Source organism: Urocitellus parryii, unplaced genomic scaffold, assembly GCF_045843805.1.
Source record: "Urocitellus parryii isolate mUroPar1 unplaced genomic scaffold, mUroPar1.hap1 Scaffold_60, whole genome shotgun sequence".
In the NCBI taxonomy this organism is placed as follows: Eukaryota; Metazoa; Chordata; class Mammalia; order Rodentia; family Sciuridae; genus Urocitellus; species Urocitellus parryii.
The window spans coordinates 711,402-737,630 of record NW_027554101.1 but is presented as its reverse complement, the minus strand read 5'-3'; the positions used below and the strand labels follow the sequence as shown (position 1 = coordinate 737,630).

Sequence of the window (26,229 nt, the reverse complement as noted above, 5' to 3'; positions counted from 1 at the left end):
TCCCTGGTGTGTATATTATCCATTATATGGATGATATTCTTTTGGCTCATGCTAGGCCAGATGCATTCTTAAAAATAGAAACTTCACTTACTGCAATAGGCTTATGCATAGCACCTGAGAAGGTACAAATGACCTCTTCTTTTGAATGTTTAGGTAATGAAATTGAAGGATGCATGATCTGTCCTCAAAACTTACAAATAAGAGTTGATGGTTTACATATCTTAATGATTTCCCAAAGTTACTAGGTGATATTAATTGGCTGAGTTTAAAAGTTTAAAACTAGTCTGTGAAGATTTGAGTTCTTTGTTTCAGATTTTACAGGGGGATCCTTCTCCAATTTCTCCTTGTCAACTTACAACAGATGCAAAGATGGCCATAAAAAGGTTGAATTTGCTATTAAAACTTCTCAGCTTACTAGAATTAGCCCAAAGAAGCCTATGTATCTGTTAACATTTCCCACTGCTCATACTTCTACAGGAGCGATATGACAATCACTGGGAATTATTAAATGGCTCCACCTAGCTCATTCTCCTCAAAAATTATTGACCCCATTTCATGATTTTATTGCTCAGTTGGTTATTAAAGGGAGAACATGAGTTTTACAAATGGTCAGGTCAGAACCTAATGTTATTGTTGTACCTTTTTCTACTCCACAGAATGATTGGCTTTTCCTAGCCTCTAATATTTGGCAAATAGATTTTGCAAATTTCCCTGGTCAAATAGAAAATCACTACCCTCATGACAAAATTATTCAAGTTGCTTGGTAACTACCTTTATTTTCCCAAAAATTGTATATGCTTAACAAATAGTTGAGCACTAACAGTATTTACTGATAGGTCAAGATCAGGTAAAGCAGGTTTCTTTAGCTGTGCTTATACAGAGATAATGCAGACATCATATACTTCTGCACAACAAGAAGAACTTCAAGCTCTCATTTGTGCTTTAGTTCCTTTTTCAAATGAGCCAATCAATATCTATTCTGATAGTTTATACGCAGTTGGAGTTACAAAAAATATTGATACATCGACTATTAGGTACACCATAACAAGAGTTATTAATTTTTTTCATACTTTACAAAAGACAATTCAAATGCATCACCATCTGTGTTTCATAGGCTATATATTAGCTTATTCAAACCTTCCAGGTCCTTTAGCATCAGATAATAATAAGATCGATAAACATACTGCAGTTTGTTACTAAATGTCTTTATATGATTTTGTGTAAGCCTCACATTCTTTGCATCATCAAAATGCTTCTACTTTACAAAAAAATTAATATTAATAGAGAGAAATCTCATGAAATTGTTCATTAAATGCCCACAATGTGTTATACATATTTTATCTTTACCATATTTTCATCTTTACCAACTGGGGTTAATCTCTGTGGTTTATGACCAAATCAGTTATGGCAAATGTATGTAACTCACATCCCTCAATAAAGCAAATAGTGTTATGTTCATATTATTGTGATATTTATTCTAGATTTATTTTTACTACAGATCATGTACAAGAAAATAGTTCATTGCCTAGCTGCTTTTGCACCATCAGGATTTCCTTTGCAGATTAAAACTGACAATGCTTCATCTTATACTAGTTCTTCCTTCCAGCAATTCTGCCATCATTTTTGTATTGAATATAAAGCAGTTATTCCTTATAACTCTCAAGGTCAAGCCATTATAGAATGAGATCATTTATCTATTAAGCTACAATTACAAAAAGAGAAAGGGGGGAATAAGCCCCCCCCCAAAATAACCTTAATCATGCTTTGTTTGTTTTAACTGTTCTAAATTGTTACTCTGAAGGTCACACTGTAGCTGAGTGAGAGATCTTCCATTGCAACAGATCCCTTGGGCCAAGTTTGTGGAAATATTTACAAACAAGTCAATGGAAAGGACCAGATCCAATGATAATGGGTGATAGAGGTTATGCTTGTATTTTCCCAGAAAGTTTATCCTACCTGGGTACATGAATATGCCATTAGACATAGAGAACCTAAAGCCAAGATTCAAAGGGCTGAAGATCAATCCAGAGATGTCAGCCTTGGCTCCCAGCAAGAAAAAGAAGCTTCCTGTACCACCCTATTTACCTGAAGGAAGAGGGGGATGAAGAAGGCCTAGAGAGACCCAACAGTAAAGTTACCATCATGGAAACAGCTGAAGAACCTAATGCTACAGGCTGAAGAGATGGCTCAGCAACAAGGAAGAACAAAGTCTCCAGCTGTGCTGTTTGTAACCATGCTAGCTCTCTTGAGCTGCAGGTAAATAGAGTGGTACAGAAAGAAATATTAAACATATTTTCTAGATCCGTCTTTAGTTCACTGAGTGGTGTGAACTGAAAGATTTATCCCAGTATTTACCAATGACTCATAAATAATAGGAGGTTTTACAGACACCCATAATCCTCCCAGCCATGTGACTGAATTTAATTGTTCTGGCTATAGTGGTCAGCTACCTATATGTTGGTCCCACAATAAACATGCTGTCTATGGGTACCTTTTGAGGAAAAGAGAGAATTTGGGGGTCCTAGAAACTCAAAGCCATATGTTAGAACAGTTATTAAAATAGGACTTTCTCATAACAGACCAGTCATATCTGAAGAACATCTGCCAATACCTCACTGTTCTAATTGTTCTGCAATAGAATTTGACATCTTTCCTAAGTAGGTGGATTGTTCAAACACTTTGCCAGTACAACATAGTGCCTAGAAATAGTGGATGCATTTTAGACTGGTCCTTAAGAATTGAGGAAAGACAATTACACAAGGGTGCCATAATCCCTAGAGGCTTTTTAAATAATATCTTGACCTCCAGCAAGGGTGGCATCCAGAAAGATGTTTGGTGTTTGATTGCTGCCTCAGAATTTTTGTATTTTACTGTATACAAGGTGTACAAGCAGACCTATGTTCAATCTCTTTAAGTTTTAAATACTGGAAATGTGAGAGTTAAGAGAAAAACTGATAAATATCTTGTAGCTTGTAAAAAAGTGCAATTTTGTTAATTGTGTCACCAGATATAATAGAGGGAAAGAAACACTGGAAATTCACCAGCCCTCTTTTGTTCTATTTCCAGCTAACATCTCAGAACCATGGTATGCTGATGCTGGTGCTACAATGTTACAAATGCCTGCCCAGTTTACCAGACCTAAGCAAGCTCTTGGTCTCATAATAATTTAGGTGGCTGCTTTGGTTTCATTCATTGCTTCTCTGGTCACAGCCTCAGTGGCCATATCTCAGAACACTGAGCATGCACATTTTCTTAATAGTTTGGCTCAAAACACTTTCAGAGTGTGGGGAGCTGGTCTGAATGACCCCCATCTTCCAGTCCTGAAGCAAGAGGCTCTGATCAATCACTACATTTCATTGTGACTTGGGTATTGTCCCAGTTCAGGAAGCAGAAGTCATGTCTTCAGGTGTAGGTGTGTCACACATGGGGTTGAGTTACACTCACCTACTCTTTTATAATCCTACTCTTTTGCCCTGTTTGGGATAGAATGTTCCATGGAAACTCCCTTTGTGTGTCCCCTTCTCTTGCTCTGTCTTTGGGTGTGGCCTTCCTAGATGTCAGTCAACCAGCTGACAGCTGACATCACAAAGCTAGATTCAACACCTTGAAACCTGACCTCTTGCCTCATTTGAATGGCTTCTTCTCAACAAATGGATTAAGCATGTTCTCTCTTTCTCTCTCTCCATGGACTTCTAAGGTCAGAGAAGCCATCACAGGACCCCTCAAAAAAGGTATCACTGTCTCTTGTGTGAATATTTCCCTGTAGCCCAGTTCACCTGGAGTGACCCGGAGTGTTTCAGTCATGAGAAATGTGACATCAGGGCCCTCTATAATCAGATAAATATTGAGAAAAACATTGAAACTAAGCTAAATGCTTTAGAAGTTAGTGTCATAAATATTGGCAATGAGCTCTCCACTTTAAAGTTCAAGGAAAGGCTCAAATGTCATGCTTGGTATGAATATGTTCTCCAGTGGAACTAGGAAAAGATTAAAGACCATCTATTAGGTATTTAACAGGACAATAATAATAGCCTGGATCTTTTGGAGTTACATCATCTTATTTCAAGATATATAAAAAATATAAATAAATAAAATTGATCTTTTTACCCTACATCTTTAGCTGATCAAATATTTCAAGAATTAAATGGCATTAATCCTGGAAACCTATTGAAAAGTTCTGCATGGTATATTATTGAACTGTTATCTTTGCTATTAATTCTCTTTTATATTGTGACAATAGGATGTTGTGCCTTTGAACAAGAATCCAGAAACTTAAGATAACAGCTCATCATTTATTTAGTCTTCCAAAGCAAAAAGGGAGATATATCAGTGGCTGTCCTGAGGAGGAGCTGAGCATGTCCTCTTATCCTTGAGTAATGAGGGTGTGAAACTGGCCTAGCATACAGTATGAGGCAGGTGGACCTCACCTTTGCTGGGCTAGAAAGTGCAGCTCTGAAATTGAGTGTCACCCAATGGAACTGGGTTATACTCCCACTTTTTATCTAACATAATGCCTTTCCTTATGTGGCTGGACTTTTCTATTAAATGTCTTTCCCCTAAATAAAGACAAGGGTTCAGGGTGTGCTCGCTCTCTTGCCTCTGGCCTCCCTTTCTCCACTTGCCTTGCTGCATGGGAATTGAGGTCTCAGAGTCATCCCTGGCCTGCTCAAAATGCATTTCTGTGTTTGTGTGGTCTTTTAGTTGCCAACCCAATTCACGTGGAGTGACCCTGACTTCATCGCCTGTGTAGGATGTGGGTGATATTAGAAGTAAGAGCCAAATATCGGGTTTTTGAACCCTTTGATTTAACTTCAAGCCTTGTCCTTAAACATCTAGCAAGTCACTCTTATTAGTCTTACAGTAAGAGTACTTGGTTTTAACTTTAATGTTTATAATTCCACAATTATTTTTATCCCTTTTAATTACTATCTGTCTATACAAGATGATTTAATGTCTCCAATAAACTTAGGTTGTGTGTATGTGAAGCAGTGCCTCTAAAAGCAGGCAACAGTTATAGAGTTTATAAGAAAAATAAAAAGTTAAATTAATAAGAATAAAAACATATTTAGTTTGTACATAATTTTGAACCTTGGCTGAGTTATACATTATATCCCCAGTTTGAGATTATAATAATCTTTACAATAAAATCAGCCTTTCAAATATAACATTAAAAGAGCTAAAGTCTGGCCTATTTGGAGCCATTTTATCATGTGGTAAGATGGAAAGCAGAGACTTCACTCAGGTGAGACTCTTCACAAATCTTAGGTGAAGTGTTTTAGTTCTGAAGCTGATTTTTACCTCTTTATTTGATATCATTTTATAAAGTTTATATATTGTTTCTTGAGTCTATATGAATATTACTAACACAATATGACATCACATCTAAAAAATGAAACAAGGAAAGGCCAAGAGAGCTTTTAAATTTTGCTTTGTGGGAAGAAGGGGCATAATGTTTTATAACATTAACCTTTAGACAGATCAGATTCTTGTTATCTTTTAAAAATACATTTAAATTTTTATCTCAGTGTATAATTAAATTCCCAATAAAATTTGCTTATCTTTATAAATCTCAAATTACCATTACAGACAAGTTTAGTATGGAAAGTAGAAGCTTTATGAAATGCTCTTTTAAACCTTTTTACTTTAAAGACTTGTATATCTGAAAAATATGAACACATTTAATATGTAATGAAGAATATCACAATTACATTGATGTTTTTATATTTTTAAAGAAAAATCTACACTTTATAATATAGTACAATACTCTATAATAAGAGTTATTGTTTAACCAGAGTTGTATAAACTAGTTGCTCTAGAGAATAAAACTTAACAGACACAATATTAGGAATAAATTAACATTTTAGGAAATCCTTGTCATTTTAACATAGAGATTAAACTTTGGTTTATATATAGTATGTTAATATTTGACTTTAGGGGAAAACCCTGAATAGTTTTATCTGCTTGCATTATTTATATATAACCAATTTAGTTGCATACAAACTTTTAAAAATTTACCCTTTATTTACATTTATTTATTACTTAATTAGATCCTCTTATTGCTTACTTAGATGTATTACAATTTTACCACATAAGACTTTTGTTTTTACCTAGACACTTTTTTTCCTTTTAAAATAAAATTTAAAAATGCAATGATTTCCTTTGCTGTATGTCTCTGATGTCCTTAAAAATATGTATGTAATAATAGTACATTGTACATTTTTATGTGTGTGTTTAAGTGAACAATATAGATGTTTTATCAGCATTCAAATGGCATTTTCTCTCAGGTTTACTTTCCACAGTGGTTTAGTTTCTGTCTGCTTTGTCACAGTAAAACCTAAGGACTTGCTCTGGGGATTTATTTAGCTTTTTCCTGAGCCCTGGTAGATGCTGGGATCATGTTACATAAATATGACTCCCTAAAATGAAAAGTCTGTATTTTATAGCTAAAGCCTGGTTTCCTGGTAATTAAAATTGCACTGGTCATGTAAATTAGATTTAGGGATTTCACAGTGGAATATATTTTGAGGGACTTGAATAAGATATGATGTGTTATAAGTAGTTGTCTTTTTTATTGATTTTAGTTTTTTAAAATACATGACAGTGAAATGCATTACTATTCTTATTACACATATAGAGCACAATTTTTCATATATTTGTATATAAAGTATGTCACACCAATTTATGTTTTTATACATGTACTTTGTTTTTTTGCATTACAATTCTTATTACACATATATACCACAATTTTTCTTATCTCTGTATATAAAGTAGGTAAACATGTTATTGTATTTCTCATGTGATGTTATTTGATTTTCAACATCACTAAGAATGTCAGCATCTCTCTCCATCAGATACTGGTGGTGATTCCAGCTGTATTTTCATACTTACACTGAAACCTAGTCCTAGTGAGGCAGAGGCCAGTACCCTGACATGGGGTGCCAGGCGCCATGATGGATCCCAGGCTGTGCAAAAATAGTAATTTGTAAAGTTAAAGTATTATGTTTTATAACAACTAATGATATTTTGTTTCTATCAGTAATACTTCCAAGTTTTAAGTCTTTTACCATTTTATTTAAGCAGTATAATTTTACAAAATCATGTGGCTTTTGACATATTCATAGATGCATAAACAAATTTTTTATGAGGAAAAATTGCTTTCTGTGCATTTGGTGTATGTGAAATTTGTATACATGGCAATAGTTTCTCAAATTATTATTAATTTATCTTTATGCAAATTATAAATACAATCATTTTCAATGATTGTATATCTCTGATGGCCTTACACATACCTAAGTAATAATCATGCATTTTACAATTATTTTCACATTACTGAACAAAAATAATATTTTTTAGGCATTCAGAGGGCATTTCCCCAAAGGTTTATTTTCCCTGTGTTTTAGTTTCTGTCTCCTTAGCCTCCTTGAAACCTCAGGACTTGCTCTGAGGGCCTCACTCAGCTCTTCCTGAGCCTTGGAGGGCACTGGGATACCTTTCTCTAAACATGACACCTGTGACTTGCAGAGTCTCTGTATTTCATGGCTGAAGCCTGGTTTTCTGGTTATGAAATTTGCACTTGGTTATATAAATTAGATTTAGGGATTTTACATTGAAATATGTTTTGAAGGACTTCAATAAGGTTTCATGTTTTCTATGTTGTCTTTCTCATGTGATGGTTTTAATCACCAACATTACTAAGAATATGAGCATCTCTGTCCATTAGACAAACAGCTTGTGATTCTAGCTGTATTTTCATAATTACTCTGAAACCTAGCTCTAGTGAGGCAGAGGATAGCACCCTGACATGGGGTGCCAGGCGCCATGATGGGTCTCAGGCTGTGCACGCCCAGCTGTCCATCCTTGGTGTGGGGAGCCCACCAGATGCTCTGCCCCAGTCACTGTGAAGCACAGCCTGGCTGTGGGCCACAGGTGCCCTGTGAGCTGCAGATCCACAGGACAAGGCCTTCTTTGCATGTGGCCCTCATCACCCACCCTCACCCCAGCCCTCTCTGCACCTTCCCTTCTCCAGGGGCCACTGTCCTCTCTCTTTCCAGGACCTGATGCAGTAGATTCCCCACCTGAGTGATGGTGTGGTGATGTCTCCCTCTGCCTGACTCATTTCAGCTAGGTTCATGTGCTCCAGGGCCATGCCCAGTGTCAGAAGGGAAAGGAAGCCATTTTTCTTGCCTCTAAAATATTTTCTGCTCTACACATGGCACATGTTTTTCATCCATCTACCCCATACAGGATTCCATTATTGATCATAAAAAGTGCTTCAAACATCATGGGACTTGAGTTAGAGCAAGTTCCTTGGACCCCACATTTCACCTGCTATGCACAGTTGGCAGAGGTCCTGTCTCCAACTCCTACCCTATGACTCTGCAGTCCTCAGGCCATGATGCACAGGGTGGCATCTCCTGCCTGTTACCCTCCAAGCTGGCCCTGCAGCTGGCAGACATACAGCACTGGGGCCTTAGGGGACCTTCTCCCAGGATCCTCTAACCAAGGAACTAGGGGAACTCTGTGTAGGAGCTATATCTAGAATCAAGCTCTGCCTGAGCCCCAGGGCTATCCAGGCCATCCTCTGGAATTCAGGTTAGAGAAGATACCTGTGTGTCTGAAGAGTTAACTCCATGGTTGATTCCAGGTTGGCTGCTGGGTGGGTATTCTAGCTCTCAGATTAGAATTGGCACAGACCAACCCTTTACCCAGTGCCAGGGCTGAGTCCACCTCTTTAGATGTTTACTATGCCCACCTCAAGTCCAAGCCCCAGTGTGTGCTGAGTCCAGTCTTTGCTGCTCTGAGTAGCTCCTGAGACTGGGTGTTCACAATGAGAGAGCTGTACTGCAGCAGGTTCTGGAGACCAGGGTGCAAACATCCAGGTGCTGCTCCTGACCAGGGCTACTGATGCTGCAGCACCACATGGCAGGAGGCAAAGAGAAGCAGACGGGACTGGACCCCCTGATTGATGCTGGGATCATACTGATGTTCAACATACCAGGAAGGTCCTCTACCACCCCAAAGGGAATTTGCCTTTTAGAGTGATATTTGTTCCACTCATAGAGCACAGCCATAATACCCATCACCTGCTAAATGCCCAGTCTATTTTTTTATAAAACACGGTAAATTTCTCCAGGATTTGGTGGAGAAGAAGTTCAACCATGGCCTCCAAGAAATGCATCAATTCTAAATGGGAACCAACTGCTCCAGGCAGGAGACACTCCTCTGCTGAGTCTGAGAGTTGAGGAAAGTCCACAGCTCTGTGACTTGGTGTCCAGCAGTGCGGTTCCACTCTCACAGTGATGTCTGGGGAACCAAGGGCATCTCATCTTCATGAGCCATGAAGGGTACACAGGGTATTTCCACCATGTGACCTTCCTTCTCCTGTGACTGCCTGAGCTGACAGAGAGCCACTGCATATCTGTTGGTCAAAGGGAGCCACCCTGGAGCTGGCCTACCAGGGACAGGGACTCACTTGATTTATTCTGCTTAAGCTCAGGACCTTTTTAGATGTCAGTTCCCACCTGACTTCTTACTCTGTAGGAGGAGATGGGATGTGGGTGAGCATCTCTTCTACCAAGCCCTCTTCAGGTGCCAGTGTCATGGGACACTGGGCCTCCTGCAGCTGCAAGAAACGTCCACCAGGGGGTGCAGGGAGCCATCACACCTCACTGTCCCCAACCAGTACCTTTCCAGAAGGCTCCCTCCTAGCCTCCCTAGCTCAGGTGTCAGGCTTCAGGTCTGAAGCCAGTTATTGCACTGACCAGGAGTAATTAGAGAGAAGCACTGAGCCTGAGCTGCCCTGAGGGGGGCCTGGGACAAGTGTGGGATTCCTCCTGAGTCCCAGGAGACACTGGGGTTCAGGGACAGGGCTCCACCCAGGCAGGGCTGGTCCTCTCCAGCTCTCCTTCCCCACTTGAGGACTCCCAGGGCTGTGCCCTCGACACACCTGGCTTCCAGAACAGGCCTGGGTCAGAGGCCAGCCTGGGAACCATGGCCTGTCCCCATCTGGGCCACACTGCCACCTCTCCTCACCCTTCTGAACCAGACTTTCCAGAATGAAAAAAAAAAATCTCCAGCACCAGGCAGGGGTATCTGACAGCAATAGATTTATTAAGTATCCCCCCAAAATATAAACACAAACCAGTAAAAAAACAAAACAGACCATGAAACATCAGGCCTGGAGCCACAATGAAAGAGACAATGAGCCACACGACATGGACACGGCCTAAGTGGGAGGACAGCCCAGTGGACTCCTGTGGGTGGGGTGGGCCATAAATACTGAAGGACAGCATCAGAGCCCTGGAGTGCTGCGGCCTGGGAAGCAAAGCTGGGGCAACACTGTGGCTCCAGGGCCCTGGGCCAGATGCTGCGGCCCGGCCCTGGCTGCAGTGGCCAGGCACCAGCTGGGAACCGCCTCACTTGGGGCCCTGGGCCTCGGACTCCTCCTCGTCGTCCTTGTACATCTCGCCCTCCTCCTCGGCCGTGGCGTGCGTCCTGTTACTGCTGGTACTCGGATACCAGGTGGTTCATGTTGCTCTCTGCCTCGGTGAACTCCATCTCGTCCATGCCCTCGCCCGTGTACCAGTGCAGGAAGGCCTTGCGCCGGAACATGGCTGTGAACTGCTCCGAGATGCACTTGAACAGCTCCTGGATGGCCGTGCTGTTGCCGGTTTCTGACTCACCCCCTCTGCAATGTGGGTTCACCTGCCCAGGCTGCTGGGCCCTAAGTGCATATGTAGCAGGAGAAACTTACCAAAGATGAAGTTATCAGGCTTGAAGAGGTGCCCAAAGGCCCCAGACTGGACACTGTCCATGGTTCCAGGCTCCAGATCCACCAGAATGGCCCGAGGCACATACTTGTGAGCTGAGGGGAGAGGGGGGCTGCTCAGTAATGTGGGTCTCAAGGGCTCCTCACTTCCTTCTAAATCCTGCCATGTATAAAATGGTTGATACCTTAGATGGCAGTCAAGTTGTGCATCCCTGTTGGCAGGCTGATATTTCACCAGTTTGCTATGGAAATCACTCTGCACTGGTTACCAAACAGCCCCCAACCAAGCCCTCCAGTGAGTGGGCTCTGGGCCCTCCCCCAGCCCGCTCCTCTGGACTGTACACCTGCCCTCTTTGCCATCAGAGGTCTGCACCTCACTCTGTGCTGGCTGTCAACTGACTTGTCATTTTCATTCTGTGAGTATGAATTCCCCATCTCCAGGACACCTGCTAGCCTCTGGGCCAACCAGTGGTGACAGAGGTGTTAGGACTCTGCTCACCCAGGCACCTGGTTCCCAAAGGCAGGTGCTAACAGGAGGCCTCATTATAGTAGACGCTGATGCATTCCAGTTGCAGGTCCGAGTCCCCCACATAATTGCCACTGGGGTCGATGCCATGCTCATCACTGATGACTTCCCAGAACTGCAAGGGAGGCACAGAAGAGTCAGCGAGCAGCCACATCCAAGGCTAGGACCCATCCTCCTGGGGCCTTATAACTCACAGCCTATGAGTAGGAAAACCTTGTGCTCTCACCTGTCAGACAACCCACTGCCTGCATGACCAGGCTGCCCAGGGGGCCCAGGGGTAGACCAGGGCTCAGCCCACATAAACCAGGTTCCCAGACCCAGCTTTGCACTCATGGGCAAGGAGATAACACTTCCTGGGCTATATTATTCCTTCTTTCTAGACAAGGGAAAGCAGGCCCAGATCTGTCACATCCTTTAGCCACTACGTGTGGCCCTTGGCATCAGAGTAAGCAGTGTTCAGTGCTGGGGCTCAGCCCTGCCTGTCATGGTTTGATTGTGAGGTGTCCCCTAAAAGCTCACATGTGAGACAATGCAAGAAGGCTTAAAGGAAAAATAACTGGCTGGGGATGTGGCTCAAGCAGTAGCGCGCTCGCCTGGCATGCGTGCGGCCCGGGTTCGATCCTCAGCACCACATACCAACAAAGATGTTGTGTCCGCTGAGAACTAAAAAATAAATATTAAAAATTCTCTCTCTCTCTCTCTCTCTCTCTCTCTCTCTCTCTCTCTCTCTCTCCTCTCTCAGTCTCTCTTTTTTTTTAAAAAAAAAAAAGGAAAAATAACTGGGTTATAGCCTTAACCCAATTAGAGACTTGATCCCCTGATAGGATTAACCAAAGGCCCGTAGGGTTAGCTGGAGGAGGTTGGGTCCCTGGGGGCATGCCTTTGGGGTATATATTTTGCATCTGGCTGTGGAATCTCTCTCTGGTTTCTGATCATCATGTGAGCTGTTTCCCTCTGCCATACTCTTCCACCATAATGTTCAACCTCACTTGAGCCCTGAGGAATGGAGCCAGCCTTCTATGCACTGAGACCTCTGAAACGGTGAGCCTCAAATAAACTTTTCCTCTTCTAATTGTTCCTTTCAGGTCTTTTATTCACAGCAGCAAAAACTGACCAAAACACTGTCTTAGCCAAGCAGACCCACAGGGACCCTGGGAGCCAGTGTGAGCAAGCACTCCCAACTGAGTCTGCAGCTGGGCTACTGGGGTCCCATGTGGGAATAACTTCCCTCAGGCCACCCTCACCTTGCCATCCACATGGAACCTGACAATGCTAAGGCTCATGCCCTACCACCTGCTGCACCCACCTTGGGGAGGAACACACAATGCTTCTCAAACTCTGGTCCCACACCTGCAGCGGAGCAGGGTAGGTAGCACAGGGCATGTGCAGTAGCACCGTGATTGAGGACTCACAGCTTGGCCCCACTTCTTCCCAGCTGTGTGACCTCAGGCAGGTCACCAGGATTCTCTGTGCCCTGGTGCAGTCTGTACAGTGAGCTTGATAACAAATCTATAGGAATACAGTGAGCTAATCTATGCAAAGAAAATTAACAGTTCATGGCAGATGGTTAGTACCATGCAGAACTGTTAGCCCACATGCTGGCACACACCCTAGATGAGGGAGCATCAGAAGAAGACACTTCCTTGGGGCACAGCATCTGCCTCCTAAGTCACATGTGTAAGACTCCAAGAATCTAGGATTGTGAGGCCCCTCCCATCGCCTCCGCTCTGCTCCTCGGGGCTGCAGTGACTTCCAGATGAGTTACTGGTGTGAAGCCTTGGGAACAAAGGGCCTCTACATAGGAGTCATGTGCTGGTGGAAGAGAACAGTTTGCATGTGCTTATCTATATTTGGATGTCTCTAAGAGAGACACAGAGAGTGGTGCCTGGGGTCCTGGGCTGGGAGAGAGACTGCTTTTCACAGACTATTCTTCTTTGGTACTGTTGGAATTGTCACGTGAACACATTGGCTTTTAAAGTAAGATTCGTTAAAAATAAAATTTTAAAAAGTCCAAAGAGTATGAAGAAAGCATTTACTAATAAAAATCAGGAAAAATGTTTCCTGGAAGCTTATCCCAAGAGACTGTTTTCAGGGGTCACTTCTCAGCAAGGAGGAGACTGGATTTCTTTCTCTCTTGTGTACTTTTGCCTTTACTAAGTTTTATTGTTCTCTTAGCAATAAGTGTGTGTTGATTTTTAATTATAAAATTAAAAACACAGATGGGTTGGAGGCATTTAGAGGTGTTCTTCTCTGACCCTGGAGGCTGTCTTAAAGAACTGTTTGGTTGCTGACAGTCCAGAGCCAGGGCCCTTGATCCATTAGTCTGGAGGGCCCCAGCCTCTGGCTACAGGGCCACTGTGAGAGGAGCTCAACAGTGTGTGTGTGTGTGTGTGACAGTGCACGCAACTCAGTCAGTGGTAGCCACATGTCCAGTGAGAAGCCTCAACCTAGACAGACAACGATACCCACAAGCGACTGGCTCAGCCTTGACAAGAAAGCCTTCCATGGATGTGGGCTTCATTGGTCACAAGGTCTTCAGTGCTATTTAAAACCATATGTGCAGGTAACTTAAATAAAATGGATCGGAAGAACAGAAAATGGTGTCTGGGCTTGGAGAGCAGGACCCAGAAGGGAAAAATGTTTCCTCATCTGCAGTGCTTCTTTCTTTTTGACAGAGCCTCAACATGTTGCCCAGGCTGGCCTTGAACTCCTGGGTTAAAGTGATCTTCTTTATTCCCCAGCCTTTACCAGCAGCTGGGACTACAGATCTAAGCCACCGGACTCTGCAGTGTTTCAACTTATCACAGGAAGAATATATTAACCATTGCATTTTTTTTGTTGTTGTTAATAAAAAATTGCTGGGCACAGTGGCATATACCTGTAATCCTAGGGACTTGGGAGGCTGAGGCAGGATGAGAGCAAGTCTGAGGTCAGACTCGCAATTCATAAAATTGACTTGACTCAAAGTAAAAAAATCAAAGAAAAAACTGCTGGGATGCAGCTCAGTGGTACAGCTCCCCTGAGTTTACCACTCAGATTAAAAATCTAAAATAAAGTTTTATGGTTAAAGTACATTATGTAACATGTTTAATAATCAGAGCAATATAACTTTGAAAATTAAGTAGCATCATCACAGAAAAGAAACTGCCAGATGCAGCATGGATCCTAGGTTCTGGGCCCAGCCTCTCTTTTCGACCCCAGGTTGTAAACTGCAGGCCGAACCAGGGGAAGGGAGCCCAGAGGGCAAGGGGGAAAGCCCCCTCCCATTGGCTTACAGGGCAGGCCCCGCCCTGATGCCCCGCCCAGTAGCGGATGGAGGGGCGTCGCCCAGGCCTCAGGCGTTCTGTGGGGCGCAGACAAAGAGGACTCCAGGCTGGGTCCAGCGCTGCCCGGCCATAGACGGGAGGAGAGTGGGGTTGGGGCCTGGACCCAGCCTAGGGAACCAGGGGGAGCCCTGTCTCGTCTGCTGGTGGTTGCGGGGTGGGGGGCGGGGGTAGGGTGAGTCCCCGCCCACTATGCCGTGACCACGCCACTTCTGCAAGACCTGGATTTAAAATCCCTGCCTGGCCCAGCCCATGGCGTGATCCCAGACAAGTGACTCAGCTTCCCGGAGCTGTGGTGTTCTCATCCTCCGGGGCGGGTGATGCCCATCTCGCCACAGCCTTCAAGATGACAGAAACAAAGCCACAACTACGGTGCTGATTCCCACAAATTACTAAGGCTCTGCTGCCACTGACCCTTCCCTCCTCCGCTCACCCACCCCAGCCGGGCACCTCCTGGAGTCCGCGGCCCTTTGTGTTGAGCGTGGCCCACCCAGGGACCCGGGAGGAGGAAAAAAGCCCCTGGCCCACCTGCAGCTAGTGGGCAAAGCTCCTGATCCCCACCGCGGCCCATGGCAGGGAGCTATCTCCCGCTGTACCAGGGACCGGCAACAATAGACAAGAAATTTCCTGTGGTCTGGGGTAGATGCTGAGCAGATGAATCCTTCACACAGGGCCCTGCCCAGGGACCTCCAGCTTAGGACCCCTGAGAGCAGGGTTGGGGGGCTGCAGGAGAGAAGTGCTAAGTTGCTTCACACCGATCACTGATCACCACAAAGGGGAGAAAGGAAAAACAAAGTAGTATACCCCCTCCTCTGAAAATTTGCCTCTGTTTGCTTACCCCCACCCCCTTTTAACTACTGAGGATTGAACCCAGGGCCTTCCATACACCAGGCAAGTGCTCTACCTCTGACCTACATCCCCAGCCCTTTTTATTTTATTGAGACAGAGTCTCACTTAATTGCTCAAACTGGTCTCAAAGGTGGGATCCTTCTGCCGCAACTGGGAATTATGGAATAGTTGAGGTTAGAGGCTGCGCTACCACACCCAGCCAGAAATATTTTTTCTCATTGTTTTTGTTTTGGTACCAGGGATTGAACCCAGGGGCGCTTAATCACTGAGCCACAACCCCAGCTCTTTTTAAATTTTTTAAATTCTGAGACAGGATCTTGCTAAATTGCTTAGGACCTCACTAAATTGCTGAGGCTGGCTTTGAACTTGTGATCCTCCTGCCTCAGTCTTCTCAGCTGCTGCTGGGATCACAGGCATGCACCACCATGCCCAGAAGGGGAAATTGTTTTTAAACAAACATAAATTAGTAAAAACATCTCAAAAGGAATAAAAATAGGAAGCAAACCTAATATTCCATAGTCCAGTGTCTGAAGACACTGTCCAGCACTCTGTAGGCTGCATAAGGAAGTGGGTGTAGACTTGACTGAGCTTTTGTCTAATGTGTGCCTGTGGGATAGAAGTGCTGGGCCAGGCCTAGCAATAGCAGCAGGGTCACCAGGCAGGCCTCAGGGCTGCCATCCTCTCCACCCAGCACTGACCTCTGACCCTCCCAGGAGCAGATGTTCAGAGCAGGCCTGGTCCCTGTGACCACAGTAAGGAGTGTTCAGCTCCTCCCATCAAGTCAGGGCAGCTGTCACTGACTGCACCAGGAGTCCTGATTAGATCTGAGAACCCTAGCCCTCAAGCCTCCCCTCCCCCAGTATCCCTCCTAGAGGGACACAGATGTCTCTTCTGGTGATTAGAGGATCTCCCCGTACTGCCCCACCCCCTTCAGAGGCATCTCCACCCTAGAGCCAAACTTGCAATTTACATGTCAGCCACATGGCTGTCCCAGCCCATGGTAATTAGCTTTCTGTTCCTGCCTGGTTACCATGGCAACAGCCTCCAGGGGAAGTTCTTGTCCGACCCCTTCCCCTCCAGGAACTATCTCCCCCAAGGCCCTCTTGGGAACTAGCTCCACAGCGACCTTGAGCTGGGTCCCTGGCTTAGGTCCTGACAAAGCCACCTCCCTCCACACTGTTGTTCTAAGGGTAGACCCTTCCACCCACCAAGCCCAAGCCCCAGCTCTGCAAGGGACAGAGCTAAGGGGTCAGCCAGCTGCCTTAAACCTGCTGTGTGACCTTGGGCAGGGGTCAGCCTTCCAGGACTTGGGAACAGGAATGGCTATCTCACAGGCCGGGTGGGGATGAGGACACCTGAAGTTCCCTGCAGAGGCACACACCAAACCTTTCCTTGCCTCAGCCTTGACATCTGTGAGATGAACTAACAAGGAGAAATGCAAAGGGAGGCTGCAGCCCCCTCACCTGCAGCTACCCTTTGTTCCAGTGTCCAAGCTACAGGAGTATAGACCCTGGGTGGGCCCGGTCCAGGGAGGTATCCCGCCTTTGTCCACAAAGAGCAGGGTTGAGGGAAGAGTCCAGTTCTGGACCAAGGTCACCCTAGTCCAGGCCCAATTCCTCCAACAAAGGAATAGGGTGGGGCTAGGAAGCTAGGGTTTTCAGAACAGGGCTGGGTACAGGAGGGCGGCTCTGTCCCTTGGAGGACATCCCGTTCTTTCAGTGGAGGTTTGGGCAGAGGGAATCATCATAGCTTTGGGGGAGAGCCCACCCAAAGCTGCTCACCCTATCCATCTCACTCAAGGCTAAGGTGCGGCCCCAAAGAGGGCCACGCCCAGACAGTCCCGCAGTAGACCTGCTGAGGCCGCGCTGGGGAGGGAGAAGGTATAGATGGAGCTGAGGTTTAGCAGCTGACGTGGGCTGCCCGCCAACAGTCCGAGGTCACCTGGGCAGGGGCAGAGGAAAGGCGCGGGTGGGAATCACAGGACGAGTATTTCGACGCCCCTGCCGCCCGGCGGGGTACCGCGCTCATCCCTTTGTCCCAGACTGGGAGCGGCGCGGGGTGCAGCCCGCGGTGCACCACGCCTGGCGGACGCGTGGCCTCACCTTGGCCCCCATCTGGTTGCTCCCTCATGCTGGCTGCGTCTGGCCGGGCGGTGGCGAGCGCAAACGGACAGTCGGGCGGGCGGGCTGCAGAGTGTCGGCGGCCCACCGCCACCAGCTCTTATAGAGCGGGCCCCGCCCCCGCAGGCCTGACATCAGCGGGCGCGGCCAATCCCAGGGCGCCGCCGCACAATGCGGCACCGGCTCTGCAGCATCAGCACCGCACATCCGGGCTCCGCCCTCGCAATGCGGCGCCTACTCCCGCCGCCGGGACTAGGCCGGGCCTGGCGCCTCCGAATGGAGGGACTGCCTCCCAGAGGGTCCGGTTGGGCGAGTGGGGACTCCAGGGAGGACAATAGAGCTCCCCTGGGCCCTTGGACATCCCTCCCTGAGGCAGCTGCCCTGTTGGATTCCACCACTGCTGCAGCCCCACCCTGAGGCTTTGTGAGTAGGGTCTTTCTTCTCATCTGCTTAGGAACAAACCCCCATCTTCCTGGATCCCTATCTTGTGGCAGACAAGGTATTCTGGTCTCTGCCAGGTTCGTAGGGGTGGGCGAGGCAGGAACCCACTAAGCAGGCCACCTGCAAGAAAGCGAGCTTCAGACAGGACCCAGAAACATCCGAGTTAGGAGACTATGGGAACAGAAGGGCAGCAGGTTATGTATGCAGCTCAAAGAGTCCCTGACCTGGCAATGGAAGGTGCCACCTGCCCTTCCTCCCCGAGGGTTGCCATGAGGAGGCGTTGCACTCCTGGTCATTCCCAGCGCCTGGCAGGCAGCCCTTGCTCCATGAATATCCGCCTCAGGAATTGTCCTAAAAGTAAATAAGCCAGGCACTGGACCTACCAGGGCAAAAGACAGAGGACAGCAGTTTCTGACTCATTTCCTGATGTCACCTGTATCCTTGAACTCTTGGTATAAGTGAGGGTAAGGAGGGGACCTGGAGCCATCTGGAACCACCTACTTAAGGAGACTGTCAGAAGAGGAAGGAGAGGATGTATCTGCCCTGCATCATTCTATTCATACATACTGCATTGTTTAATATTCATCTAGGGTTAGATATTCCAATGACACCTTATAATGAGGTCCTCATGGAATTTTGATGACAGAAATCCCTTAAGAAGCGTCTCAGGCAGCACCACAGTGTGTAGACCCTCAAGCATCATTCACTTCAAAGCCAGCAGCTGAGAACAAGCTGCAGGCGCCTGTGCCCTCCATTCTGTGCAGGAGTGCTGTGTGTTGTAGTTGCGTCTCTCTCCTCTCTCCGGAGAAGCTCCCTGGTTTGGCAAGCATAGAAATGGGTCTTTTGTTCTCAAGAGATGCCCCTCCCCCACAGTTTGTCCGTGATGTGGCTTTCCGTGGTTGGTTTCCAGCTGTCCCCATTCAAGGAGTTCTGGTGAGTATTTGGCTGTGCCTCCTTGTCTGTGCAAGGGAAGAAGCTTGGAACCATCCATAGGCCTGGAGTCCCTCTCTGCCAGATGGCATCAGACCAAGCCAGCTCCCCCTCTGTCCCCAGAGGGCTCTGGTGCCAGGCTGAAGGCTGACTCACTGTTCTGTCTCCCAGCAGAGACTGGCCTTGCCTGGAACCAGCAGTCTGGGCTGCAGCTGACAGCAAGGTGGGGGCTGCTTACTAGACCTGTCTGGGAGAAGGTTAACAGGACATGATAGCTCCCACCAAGCCTACCCCAAGGAGGAGGTCTGCTGATGTCCAGTGTCTGTGCAGGAAAATTAGGTGGGCTTAGTGAGAAGCCCAGGTTGCTTCAGAAGAGGGACACAAGGGTCCACAACTCTCTAAAACCAAGCAGTATAGTTCACCCCAAGATGCCCACTGCCTTGGACTCGGTTTTGGACATCCTGAGTCCCCAGACAACCTCACCCCATTCTCAGAGGAGATGGTGGTGAGGCTGCACCTGGGCACAGCATTATTACCAACTGTTTCCTGGCCCTGCACTCCCAGGCACTGGCCACTGATTCAGACGGGCAGCCTCTTCTACAGCCAGAGTGTGCCTTTGCTGGATCCCCATGCCTGGGGTGAGTGTGGTGCTGGATTCCCAACTCTCAGGTTTCCACTGAGCCTGCAAACTGGAATGGATGCTCAGCCCCACTCTGGTGGACACCCCTGTGAAATAGGCCCATTCTGCAAATCCAGTCCCCTAGCTCACTTCTGAAAGCAGCCTGCCACACAGCTGTGGCTGGATCTTTCTGGACACAAAGTCCTTTCTCCTGAGGCCCTGAACAGGAGCAGGGTCCCTTTTCCATGGCTCCTATTGATCTTCCTGTCCCAGCTGCTGAGGGCACAAGCCCCAAGAGCTGGCAGTAAAAACCAAGTGATGGTGGGCATGGCCTAGTCACAGGCAGAAGCAGAACTCCTTAAGACAGAGAATGTCTCTTTAGGATCCTAGGATCTGCCCCTGCTGCCCAGTAACCAAGCCCCTCCCCTCCCTAACTTCCTCCATTTCCCACAACTTCTTTTGAGGGTTGGTTTCTGGAGGTCACACTTACCCCTCTCTCTGTCCCCGGATCTGTGCTTCCACACCTTTAGAGATCATCTAGTCTGTCCTTTGGCAAATGGGACCAAGAAGGGAAGGGCCTAACCAAGGCCACACAGTCTCGGGCCACTGGATACCTTTGTCTTACTCTGCCCAGCATCCTGGCCTTGATTCCAGCAGCCACTCTCCCTGCTCACCAGAAGCACAGCAGCACCTCCTTGAGTGTCAGGTGGAGCTCCCAGCTGCGGAAGGCATAGATGAGAGGGTCCACAATGGAGTTGCATATAATGAGGGCCAGGAACAGGTTGAAGTTCTTGAAGACACAGCTGCAGGCAGGGTGCTGGGGGCAGAGAATGATGAGGGTGAGGTGCAGGAAAAAGGGCCCCAGCACAGGAAGAAAACACCCAGGAGGGTAGTGAGGGTCACAGCGCCCTTCAGGCAGAAGCCCTGGTGCACTGGTTGCTGCATCTTGTGGAGCTGGGCAATGCCCTGGGCATGCTGGCACTCCCGGGCAAGCATGTGGATGTAGAGAGCTGCCATGAGTGCCAGCATAGCCAGAAAGAAGGTGACGAGACAAAGCAGGACAGCTGCGTGGTTGTAGTAGGTGATGAAGAGGATGCTGGAGAGGATGCTGGCCTCCCAGATTGCCACGATGGCCCCTCGTGCGCGGGGCAGTGTCACAATGCTGTGCGTAGAAGATGGAGATGTAGGGGTCCACAGCAATGGCACCCAGAAAGCAGAGGCTGGACACCATGGAGCCACAGGTGAGCACGTCCATGACATTGTCCAGCTGCTGCACCACAGCGGCTGGCGTTGCCAGGGCACCCACCTCCAGCAGCAGGAAGATGGCAGTCTCCAGCACATTGCTGGTGCTCACCAGCAGGTCAGACAGGGCCAGGCAGCAGATGAAGCAGTACATGGGAGAGTGCAGGTTGTGGTTCTTGGCGATGGCCACCACCACCAGCATGTTCTCCACCAAGCTCACCAGCCCCAGGCCAAGGAAGAGCCCGTCAGGAATGGACACCAGCAGGCACTGGGGGCCCATCTGGTTGGTGGCCAGCCTGAGCTGAGGGGTGGCCGTAGGGGTGGAGTTGAGAAAGCCCAGGAGCCTCCTCTGTACAGGCATAATCCTGTCTTCAGAGCAAGAGGGGTGGATGGAGGGTCCCAGACTCCAGCTGTGTCAGGCTCCAGGCACCAGCTCAGCTCATGGTGCATCGGGTGTCATTCACACCTGTCCTGTTCCATCCCGCTCTCACACTTGCACTCACCCTCTCCCTGGCTGGACAAAGTTTGGCCTTGGCATGGCCCCAGTAGAGTCCAGAGACTTCCTGGCTGGGACCCTGAGTTCTGTGGTGTGGACCTTCTGCTCAGGGAATCGGAATCTCAGTTCACAGTGCCAATGAAGCTGGTCATCCACTGCACTGCCAACCTCTTCTCTGGAGGCTGCTGTGGTGGGGACCTCATCTGCTCCGGGAGCCTCTAGGTCACCTACCTCTGATAACTCTTCCTGGCCTCCTGCCTCCCTGGGCCAGGGGTAGGCTGAGGTCCCAGGAAGAATGGAGCCTTTCTTTAAAGTTGTCCGCGGAGCCCCTCCTCCAGAGGGTGGCACATGATGGAGGTGCGACTGAGCTGCGTGAGCACCCCGGGACCGGCCGCCAGGGGTGTCAGCGGCACCCAGCAGGCGCCAGAGCCCAAGGACCCCTGGGCACAGCGCGGGGTCAAAGCCATGCTGACCTAACCCGTGCTCCTGCCCCTGCGTCATCAGTCCTGCCTCTGAGGACCTGCCACTGCGCCCCCTTCTGAGAAACTTCTGATTCTCCTGCAGCCTCATCGCGGCTTCCCTGTGTTCCCCGGTGCTACTGGGCTCTGCTTCATGGTGGGAGCAGCTGCCAGCCCACCCTGCCAGGCAGGAGGCACGTCGCCTCTGGGGCATTTTTAAATTTTTTATACTTTTATTTTATGTATTTATTTTTATGTGGTGCTGAGGGTGGAACCCAGGGTCTCACACATGCTATGCAGCCACTCTACCACTGAGCCACCACCCCAGCCCCATCTTTCTTTTTGAATTTTTGCTGAGAGTGGAGCCCAAGGCTAGTGGTCTACCAGAGCCACACCTGCCATCCTGAGAACTTGTAAAATGATTAAAATCTCAAGAAACAGTTGGCAAGGCAGGAGCCACAGCCTCAGCAGAGGCTCAGCGCTAGACATACACCACAGGAGCACCTTGCCATGCCAGAGCGGCCACAGCCCCCAACTGTAGCACTGCTGGGGCTGTGGGGGGGCTGTTTTCCTGGCGGCTGGCCAGATGCATCCGGCTGAGGTCTACCAGCAGCCTGTCACCATGCAGACTTGCTCACTCACTGGGGCACCAGCTGCAGCTGCCTACCCCTCCCTGGTGGCACCCCCATTTCTGCTGTGGGCCTACAGGACCTGGAGCTGGGGTCCACATCAGGGCACTCTTGTCTCTGGCCTTAGTGGGCCACAGCCAGTGATGGCACCTTGAGAACCATTTACAGCCCTTGCCTGGGTGGGGAAGGCAGTCCAGCTCCCATTTGGGTATCTGCTAGTGCCCCTGCACTTTCTCGGGCAAGATGTGTTTGTGTCTTGCATTACTGGAGACTGTACCCAGGGTCTCGCACATGCTAGGTAAGCCCTCTACCAATAAGCCATATCCCCAGCCCATTAAAAAAATTATTTAGACTCTATTTTGTGGTACTAGGGATTGAATCCAGGAGTGCTCTGACACTGAACTATATCCCTACACCTTTTTTAAAAAAATTTATTGTGTGTTTACTTATTGGCAGAGGAAATGAACCCAGAGGCCCTCTACCACTGGACCATACCCCCAGCCCTTTTAATTTTATTTTAAAGCAGGGTCTTGGCTGGCCTTGAAGCTGTGATCCTCCTGCCTTGGCCTCAGCCTCATGGACTCACTGAGATGATAGGTGTGACCACTGCACCTAGCAACCCTGAGGTGTTTTGAAAGCATTGGTTTCTGCAGTACGTGTGAGAATCCATTCTCTCACTCCTTCATCTATCCCACTGCCAGACACCTCGGGCCACACCATGCCCGTACACTGGTGTGTGAAAGCACAGGATAGCGCCCACTAACACTGGTTGGACACTCCTTACATCCCTACCCTGCAACTCACCAACTCCTCGTGTTCACTGTGGAGCACTAAGTACAACACAGATGGAACCCACAGATGACAAACATCAGAATGATGGCTTCCCCAGCCTGAGGACAGCCAGGAAGCAGCACCCAGACCCACAGATTGAAGAGTAGCCCACGCCAGAGTAGCCTCAGGTCCCTTCCTGCCTGCTCTTGCAAGCCACTGTCCTGACCTCAACACCACAGGTGAATTTTGCCTTTCTTGGAATGTCATATAAATGGAACCTTCTGGTTGGTATTTTGAATCACTCTGAGATTCATCCTTTTTATTGCAGGTAATTAAAATCCTCCCACTTAGTGTGGTGTCCATTATGTGAGCAGATCATGCTTGCATTTGAACAGCTTCCAGCTACAGGGCGGACCAAGGTGGTGTTGGAGGCTTGGCGCACATCCCCTGGGGAACAAGGGGCAATGTTGGTGCCACAAAGTGTCCATCCTTAGTGAATCTGGCCATTTTCCATGTTGGTGGACTGCTTCTTTCTGGCAGCTCACCAGTCCCACAAGCCTTCACGGAGAGCCCGCATGGAGGACGGGGCCCACATACTGCCACACCCTGAGCTCAGCTCTTTGCCTCCATGACCTCTGCCCCTCATGGAGAATGGCCCAGGGGAGCGGGTCCCAGCATGAGGGCTGTGCTGCAGCACTGGCCCAAAGCCACATGCAGCCCAGGCAGCAGCAGCTGCAGACCACTGTGTACCTCGGGGCAGCAGCAGGCAGCCCACCCCGCCCCCTGCTTCAGGGCCCCTTAACAGGGATGTGGATTTCCACTTCCATGAACAAGGCCTTTGAGAGGGATGTGTTTCTCCCCATCCCTCCTCTGCCAAGCCTAAGACTTCAAAGGCATGAGACTGGGGTAGCCTTTGGCAGAGGTGACCACATCCTTCCTCTCACGAGACCCAGCTGGCGGGCTTAAGAAACCAGACAACCCTGCCTCAGGACTCCCTGTCTTGGACCTCACTGGACACTCCTGCTGCAGGCTTCGTGGGAAGGAGCCCAGTACAGCTGATCTGGAGACAGTCACCTTTTGGCTTGTGACAGCAGGGAACATGGAGAGAGCGGCCTTGGGCTGTCTGTGCCCTGATGAAGCCAGATGGTGCTAAGGCTGAGTGTACCCTGACCTGGATGTCCTGGCGCCCAGTGCAGCTCCCAGTCTTGCCCCAGATGGACATACTTGGCCCTCACGGAGTATCCTGGTGCCCACAGGAGGGCAGTGCACAGCAGGCCTGCCCCACACGGGGAAAGTGGGTCCACTACCTGACCCTCATGCCCAAGCACAGCTTCTCAAGAAGGGCGTTGGCCACATCTTGGCAATGTCAGCCTCCTCTGAAGTCCCTGTCTGGAAGGTGACAGGGAGGTTTGCTCCTGGGTGCCCACCTTGTCTAGCTTGGTGAGAAAGGCCAGAGCTGGTCAGCCATCCTGCCCATCACACAGGTCCTCCTGCTGAGACCAAGTGGTCCAAAGAGGAGCCAGGCCTGCTTGGCAGCTAGGCCTTCGTGGCTGTTCAGAGATGTGAGCAACTCTAGAAGAGTGCTCAGCTGTAGCACTGCTTAAGCCCAAGTGCACCGTGAGGTGCTGTGGGCTCAGGGCCTCAGGAAGCAGGCCTGCAGCTGAGCCAGTCTCTCGAGCCCAGGGCCCTTCTCTCTGCTTTAATGCTAGAGTGCTGACCATCCATTTCAGAGTTCCCTGGCTCCTGGATGCAGGATCACTGCTGTGGCTCCAGATATCACATATTTGGATTGAAGGCAGGAAGAGGAAGGGTACACTGCTTGCCTGCCATTTTCAGAGAACAAACCCTTTCTCAGTAGATTGCCCCCACAGACCACCCCAACTGTGGAAGCTCGGGTGCTGCCCAACCTGGAGATGGGTGCAATCCCCTACCAAACCCCGTTAGGCCAACATTGAAATTTGGGACTGCGCCTCTTCCTGGCCCCTCTTGGGTCAGAAGATCAGCACTGTGAAGGGGGCCCAGGAGAGAACTGGCACAGCACACAACCCCTCAATTTCCTGACCCTTCCAGAACTAGACAGGATATTCCTCTGTTGGTTACTAGGGACTGAAAAGCATGCTATCCCTGAGCTACATCCCTAGCCCTGACCTCAGCCTCCAGAGTTGCTGGGATTACAGGATTACAGGTGTGGCCAACATGCCTGGCTTGGGTCACATGATCTGTCCCTCCAGTGGTTAGGCACAATGGCTCTGAGGCTCTGGTGTGCCCTGGCTGTGTGGCCAGCTGTGAGCCAACCCGGGGGTCTTATTGGAGCTCCCAGTTATCCCCAGAACAAATGTCCATTAACCTGTCCTATACCCACCAATCTGCCCTCAACAACTTTCTTCCTAAACTTGCTTTTTGGGCTTCTCCTTCACCTCCGGACACTGCTCCTGAAGCTTCCAAGCTTCCTTCCTTCTCTCCATGTCTCCTCCCCTCCCTCCTGCCTTCCTTCCCTCCTGTGCTGGGGATAGGGTCTGGAGCCTTGTACATGCCAGCCCAGTGCTCTACCCCTCAGCTGCGTCTCAGCCCTCCAGTTTCCTAATACAGTACCGGGCTGGGGCTGTAGCTCCAAGGTAGAATGTGTGCTCAGAAAGTTCAAAACTCGCAAGTTTGGAGAGGCTGCAGTGTCCAGCTGAGGGACCCCACACACACATTATCCCCAACTGCTCGAAAAGAACTGGGCTGTGGCCTGAAGGCCAGCCATGTAGACATCTCTTCTCAATACAAGCCTGGAGATCCCACACCACCAGGGATCCCCCTGGAGCCCTGTGTTCCAGATTCTGGTGTGGGCTGCACATGGGCCAGGGCTGGCTCTGGACTCCTGAGTGCTGAGGTGGAGTTGAGTGTTGGAGGAGGAGCCCCCGCAGCAGGGAAGAAACCCATCCATGTTTGCAGGGAACAGAAGACACGGCAGACGGTACATTCAGCACTTCTACTTCAGGGGACTGGTCAATCCAGACCATAACAGAATCAGGAACATAATTGCACAGCGCTGGGTGCAGCAGCCTAAGTGGC

At 48.6% G+C, this 26,229-nt stretch overlaps 1 protein-coding gene and 2 pseudogenes across 1 annotated transcript; all 3 read right to left on the bottom strand.

The window, feature by feature from the left end:
- LOC144252814 (dnaJ homolog subfamily B member 14 pseudogene) overlaps positions 1-10,463 on the bottom strand; it is a 28,564-nt pseudogene extending 18,101 nt beyond the window's left edge.
- Positions 10,464-10,497: 34 nt separating this feature from the next.
- On the bottom strand, positions 10,498-17,580 carry LOC144252820 (tubulin beta-4 chain-like). Its single transcript, XM_077794921.1, has 4 exons — positions 17,569-17,580; positions 11,301-11,409; positions 10,750-10,864; positions 10,498-10,687 (listed from the first exon to the last, which is right to left on the bottom strand). The coding sequence occupies exons 1-4, from the start codon at positions 17,578-17,580 to the stop codon at positions 10,498-10,500; spliced, it is 426 nt and encodes a 141-aa protein (XP_077651047.1).
- Positions 17,581-20,246: 2,666 nt separating this feature from the next.
- LOC144252836 (melanocyte-stimulating hormone receptor-like) lies at positions 20,247-21,179 on the bottom strand (annotated as a pseudogene).
- Between the last annotated feature and the right edge of the window lie 5,050 nt (positions 21,180-26,229).

Coding starts and splice junctions, on each gene's coding strand:
- LOC144252820 (XM_077794921.1), bottom strand. Junction 10,865..11,300: donor CTACTATAATGAGGCCTCCT/GTTAGCACCTGC, acceptor CTCTCCCCTCAG/CTCACAAGTATGTGCCTCGG. Junction 10,688..10,749: donor GATAACTTCATCTTTGGTAA/GTTTCTCCTGCT, acceptor CCCACATTGCAG/AGGGGGTGAGTCAGAAACCG.